Here is a 6,906-nt window from a genome sequence, read left to right on the forward strand (position 1 = left end):
GTATTTTCCAACCACCAAAATCATGAATGCAGAACAGTTCAGCAGCCAACCATCAATTCTCAGATGTCAAAATGAATTGAATGCATGTTCATTACCACTTAGTAGTAAGTGACAAAAAAACTACAGGCAAGATGGATTACCTACTGTATCTCAAGTAGCTTTTTTTTTAAGTCTCTGCATATGATTTTCATACATTACTGATATGAGCTGATGCCAGTGTTTTTGAAGGTTAGAAAACTTGCATCAGTCTTGCGTGGTGTACCAGAATTACAAAGTAATGGTGTACCAGACGATTTTTTTGTTTCATTTTTGTTTCCCCTTTGCTCTTAAAGCCCTCAAAACCCACAAGAGCATCAAACATTGTTTATTTGCATATTTTATGGTAAACGTGCGAAAAACGAAAACATCTGTGAGCTGAATTAAAGAGTCACAATGTTAAAGTGTTTAAATGATTTTGGACGGGTTATAGTTGTAGCATCATAAACACCCGCCTCTCCTTTGACCAAAATGATCTTAAACACAAAGAGACAAATAATATTCTGTATCTCCAGCACACGTTGTGATTTTACTCCTAAACATATCTGTTGGAGCTAATTTGAAAGTTGTCATGTTTTGCCTGCGTTGGACATAGAGCAGTGAATTTAGCTCATTTTTACGCCAGTCTGATGCTAATTTATTTTGGTGTAAGTTAGAAGACTGAGAATAGTCCCTGTAAGCACCAGTAACGATCACTAGGCTTTCAGTCCCACAGGTCTAGAGACCAGTTGATGACCCCCTGATGACCTCCAATTGCTATGGAAAAAATGTATAATCCCCAACTAGCTGGCAAGTGGTTGCTGGAAAGAGTGTACTGCACCAAACTCATAATGTACTCTCTGAGCGTTAGTGATACTTTCACTACTAATTACCAATTTGTGAGGCAAACCAGAAACTAGGAACGCTCCCCTTCAAAGTAAGTTGTGCCTTAGAATAGAATAGAATAGAATAGAATAGAAAGGCAGCACGGTGGCACGGTGGTTAGCACTGTTGCCGCACAGCAAGAAGGTCCTGAGTTCAATTCCACCATCAGGCTGGGGTCTTTCTGTGTGGAGTTTGCATGTTCTCTCCGGGTACTCCGGCTTCCTCCCACCGTCCAAAGACATGCAGCTTGTGGGGATAGGTTAATTGGATAATCCAAATTGCCACTAGGTGTGAATGGTTGTCTGTCCCTATGTGTTAGCCCTGCGATAGACTGGCAACCTGTCCAGGGTGTACCCCGCCTTTCGCCCTATAACAGCTGGGATAGGCTCCAGCGCCCCCCGCGACCCTGAAAAGGATAAGTGGATGGATGGAATAGAATTCAACTTTATTGTCATGTCACAAGTACAAGGCAACGAAATGCCCTATTGCTTATTGAATGCAAACAGTTTGTTTCTAGTTTTTCACAGTTTGCAGTGTTTGCCGCTCTGCACACCTCTGCACTGCACACCTGTGACCTTCCAGTAACCACTTGCCAACTGGTCGGGGAATGTACATTTTTCCCTCGTGGCCGGTGGTTGCCTCACGGTTGCTGACAGGTGTCTTGGCCTGTGTGACTGGGGCCTCTCTTTTTCATGCAATACTGCATTGACACATTTAATTGATCATCATGCTGGATGACTGACTTGATGACTAATTGCCTCATTGATCTGTTGACTGGCTAACAAGCTACATCCAAACTGGGCTTTTCACAATGCTGGCAGCAGTGCAACAATGCAATAACATGCAGGCACTATGTGTGAAAAGCTGTTATTTAGAGGTGTATTTGGCTGATTTGTGCCCTTAAATGTCTGTAACAAGAAGAGGAAAAGTGGTGCACCCCTTTTCTATGTTTGTTTGTTTGGATAGTTCAGATTTAGAGCATCACATAATGAAGAATTACAACATCAAAGTACAAACCAAACAAGCTGCCGAGAGACAAAAATGCAGCGTTTAGTCACAAAATAAGCAGGCAGCAAAGAGGATGAAAAACTGAAGCACGGCCTTCATCTTGTTAAATACCAAAAAGCAGGAACTGAAAAGCTCTCTGAATCTCCCTTAAATAAAATGACCCCTAAAAGCTCTTCAGATGCTTTTAAAAAGCCCTCTGCTGTAAGCAGCAAAGAACATGTGTGAATAAATCCAACGTTCACTAGTTCAAATGTTCTGATGACTGATAAAATAGAAAAAGATAACTGTGAACCTGATGCTTTTTTTTTTAAAGATTACATCACGTTGTTTCTTTTCTTATATGTCAAAGATGATTTTGAACACATGGTAGATCTTTTCATTGTGTTGACTGCCTCATGCATTTGCCCACTGCAAGCTAACTCGTTTCTACTGCACCATTGTTCAGGAACCAGAAATTGCCATTTTAATCACATGTGTCCGCTAATTAACATGTCAGACTAATACAATGCTAGACTCTCATTCACCAAAACTTAAGCACAGACTTGTTGGAAGGGCTGTACCACACGGCAACCATATTTATCACTAGCACACAGCTAGCAGCTACGCGTGTCAGTCGAAACACTCACCATTAAGCCTGAGGAAAATCCAACATGAGTGAGTTAAAAAACAAAGTTTAGTCCTAATGCAGTTATTAAAAAAGGAGTGATGGGCTCTAAAGACAAGACACATTTTTTATGCCACATTAAAACACATTTTTTTTCATGGTCTAAGTTGGATGTTTTAGCACGGGCACCTCAGGGGAATGACTCCCTTTTGCAGCCTGTCTCAAGTGACCGTTTGGCACTTCTTGTTGGCTTCATTTTCAGCACGTAGGCTGATATAACTGAAATAAAACAGAGCAAACTGATTTATTTAATATTTTGATTTAACAAACAGAAACTGCATCTTCTGTCTTCTGTTATACCGCATCAAATTTGATGAGAGTGCATTTCTCTTTTACATGTGATCATTAGTTCTCGTTTTAACGGCTTTGACTGATTTCCAGATTTCAGATGCAGAGTGGGAGGACATGTTGGAGGGCTTTGATGAGCGGAGTTACCTGAGCGCTCGGCGCTGGAAGCCCGGAGACGACCCGTACACTCTGTACGCTTTCAACCAGAGAGAGAGTGAACGCATCCCCAGTGATCGAGCCCTGAGAGACACTCGACACTACAGGTACAAAACCACAGAGTGCAGTATATAAAACGAACATGCACAAGTATAAATGACAACACACAGAGAAGTCTGACACAATACAACATGTGTGTTGTGTTAAAGACGGCAGACGAGCTTGAGAAAGTGCAGATTCTTTGTAGCAAAATGTTTCTGCAGCACCTGAAAGACAAACCTCTGGAGGAATCTATTTATTACAGGCAGACTCTACAGAGTTATGTATAAATCTATCACAAGTTTGCATCCCTGCATAAAAGGAGAGCTTATCACACAAAACAAACTCATGTTGCCTGCAGGCATAAACAAACACATCAACAAACACACAACAACACCACAGATCAGCTTTTAGTATTACAGGTATGTGTGCGCACATAAGCGCGCACGCACCGAATTAAAGCAGCAACTCCTGGAGTTCGTAATGAATCCCCTATCTGTACTAAAACAAATTTAGATTATGGAACCAACACGTTTTCATAGAGAAACCACCAAATTACAATCCGTCTGTCCGCTAAGAAATTAAATTAAACCAAAATAGAAATCCTCTTAGCAGAGCGCCGTCTTCCTCTGTTGGAAAGACGCTCAGCAGGAAGATAAGGAGCTTGCCGCATTGACAGCAGCTCCCTACTTGTATATTTCAGGAGATAAAAACTTCCAGGCACTTGTAGAAGGCGTTCAGAGGTCCAGTGTTGTTGGTTGAGATCGTGTGGGATACACAAACACGGCTTTTTTGCTGAGATTCTGTTTCTATTAGGCTTTCAACAACAAAGCCACGTCTTTGCATTGATATATAATTTTTTTCTTTTTACAATTTTTTTTTGAGTTTTGTTTCCTGGGTTTTTCTCACCCAGCCATAATTGATGTGCCTAGAAAGTCTGGGAGCAAAGTTTATCCACCCGACGTAGTTTCTAATGATTAACCCACACACTGGGTGGTCTGTTTGCTCCTTGATTTCAAAGCAGAACCAGGATTGCATCTAGTTTGCAAACTTTCTCTCGTGCTAAAAAAATAGTGCAAAATCTCTTTCTGACTGACGGAAATAACATTAAGCGAAGAAAAAAAAGCCATGCCAATGTTGAATCTGTCTTCATTTTAGATCAAAACAGTAAGTACCAAACTGCAGTACCAAAAGTTTTTCAGGAGTCTCTAAGCGGCAGTGAGATGCACTGGATCCACCTGAGTTGTGCAATATATCTTAGATCTTTAATTAAATCAGGGAATAACAGAAGCTGTGGGAACATAAAATGAAAAATGGAGTGAAAAGGATTTTTTTAACAGTTTATATATTCAATTCAATTCAATTTTATTTATATAGCGCCAAATCACAACATAAGTCGCCTCAAGGCGCTTCATAGATACAGAGAAAAAAAACCCAACAATCATATGACCCCCTATGAGCAAGCACTTTGGCAACAGTGGGAAGGAAAAACTCCCTTTTAACAGGAAGAAACCTCCGACAGAACCAGGCTCAGGGAGGGGCGGCCATCTGCTGCGACCGGTTGGGGTGAGAGAAGGAAGACAGGATAAAAGACATGCTGTGGAAGAGAGACAGAGGTTAATAACAGATATGATTCAATGCAGAGAGGTCTGTTAATACATAGTGAGTGAGAAAGGTGACTGGAAAGGAAAAACTCAATGCATCATGGGAATCCCCCGGCAGCCTATGTCTATTGCAGCATAACTAAGGGAGGATTCAGGGTCACCTGGTCCAGCCCTAACTATATGCTTTAGCAAAAAGGAAAGTTTTAAGCCTAATCTTAAAAGTAGAGATAGTGTCTGTTAATATATAGATTTATAGGTTTTTGCTATGCCCCCCCCCCCCCTTTTTCCTTAATGGACCTCAGTGACATGGAACTCTAATTATTGCTCCAGACCACATGGTCCCATAAATTAGACAGAATATCAGCTTCTTAGACCCTTATGTAAAATCAAGCCTTAGATATCTCGGTGTCGTATTTGACAGCTCGATGTCGCTCGAGCAGCGTTCTAAGCAGCTGGTCCGAAACTGTTTTTATCATTTACGGAATATTTCTAAACCCAGACTAATGGTATCAAAGCTTGAACTTGAGATGATTATTCATGCTTTTATTTCTTCTCGTTTAGACTACTGTAATGGCCTTTTTACTTGTTTTAACAAATCAGCCTTAAATCGTCTTCAGACTGTGCAGAATGCTGCAGCACGTCTCTTAACAGGCACCAAGAGAAGATCGCATATCACTCCAGTCTTGGCCTCCCTTCACTGGTTGCCTGTAAATTTTAGGTTTCATTTTAAAATTTTAGTTCTAACCTTTAGGGCCCTACATGGTCAGGCTCCTCAATATTTATCTGACCTGCTGAAACCACATACATCTTCTCGGGCTTTAAGGTCATTAGATCAGAGACTGCTGGTGGTACCGCGCACTCGTTTTAAAACTCGTGGGGATCGGGCCTTTCAGACTGTGGCACCATGGTTGTGGAATTCTCTCCCACTGTCTCTTCGCTGCACGGACTCCATTGATTCTTTTAAGAAACAGCTGAAGACATTTGTATTTAGAAAAGCATTTGATTAATTTCTTCTTATGCTGTTTTATAGTTTTATTGTTTTACATTGTTTTATTTACTGTTATATTGTTTTTATATTCCCATTTCCTGTGTTGTAAAGCACTTTGTGATTTTTATCTGTCAAAAGCGCTATATAAATAAATTTTACTTACTTAGTTACTTACTTCAAACATCGGGGAAAACTTACTTTATTTAGTCTCATAATAGATAATGGATTTGAGTGTAGCTTTAGGTCATGCCCTTCTAAGCATCCAGTTGACAAATGTTCAACATGCTACTTTCTTCAGACATTCGTTATGCTGTTTATGTCATGGTGAAATGGAAGTAAAGGACTCAGGTGCGAGACTTCTTGCAGAGTGACAGTGAATTTATTCACAGTGAAAAGGTGAGTCAATAGTTCGAGTCTGTAATCCAGAAAGAGCAGTGCAGTAATTATCCAAAACCGCTCCTTGACTTCTCCAATCTGTGACAGTGCTGTAATAATCCAAAACCGCTCCTTGTGCCGGCTCCTCCTCCGATCTCTGAATCCTGGGGGCAGATGAGAAAAACACACGCACTGTAACTCAACCGTTCTCTCTTTCACAAGCTGAGTATACTAGCCACGATTACGCTACCCGGTTTAGTTCAACGTTCCAGCGTTGGTTGTGACTCGACTGCACCGTTAAATAGGGCTGCTTCAGATCAGTTGTAGCCGGCGAAATAATTACGTACAGGTGCGACGCTTCCAGCTCCGGACCCTCCCCTCCGGTCAGCTGCCGTGCCGTGCCACGGCTTCCGGAGGTACATGTCTCCGCAGCAAAACACATGCACAAGATGGAGAGGAGAACACAACGCAGTACACACAAACACCCCCAAAAAATGGCAAGGTAATCGGTGAGGACCACCTAACCGTGACAGTTTAAGCTCCTTCAGCTTGCTTAAAGTGTGTCTACAAGCTGCTTTGCAACCCATCTTCATCCCAGTTCTGTTCTCTTTGAGGGTTTTGGTGCTGCTCATGGAGGGGCGTTGATGTCCCATACCACAAAACATGATTACAGATCGCAATCCATTTCATTTTTTTCATGATTTTTTTTACTAGTATATGTATAGTATATTACTTCATAGTATATGAAGTAAATGTCCAGCTTGAACATCCGTTGTCCTGTTTTGCACATGTGTATGTGAGCCAGTGTTTGCTGTGTGATTAACCTCCCAAGACCCGAACTCTTCCACAGCATGCATTTTTAATTTCTCTTTGATATTTGGGCA

General features: G+C 41.3%; 1 protein-coding gene across 2 annotated transcripts in view; it reads left to right on the top strand.

The window, feature by feature from the left end:
• Positions 1 to 6,906, top strand: part of galnt14 (UDP-N-acetyl-alpha-D-galactosamine:polypeptide N-acetylgalactosaminyltransferase 14 (GalNAc-T14)) — a 244,066-nt gene that overhangs the window by 47,907 nt on the left and 189,253 nt on the right. For both annotated transcript variants that reach the window (XM_005753112.1, XM_005753113.1), the window contains exon 2: positions 2,954 to 3,123. In XM_005753112.1, the coding sequence (XP_005753169.1) occupies positions 2,954 to 3,123 (170 nt within the window). The remainder of the gene's footprint in view (positions 1 to 2,953; positions 3,124 to 6,906) is intronic.

This window comes from Pundamilia nyererei, unplaced genomic scaffold (assembly GCF_000239375.1).
Source record: "Pundamilia nyererei isolate P.nyererei 1_Seehausen unplaced genomic scaffold, PunNye1.0 scaffold00404, whole genome shotgun sequence".
Classification (NCBI taxonomy): domain Eukaryota; kingdom Metazoa; phylum Chordata; class Actinopteri; order Cichliformes; family Cichlidae; genus Pundamilia; species Pundamilia nyererei.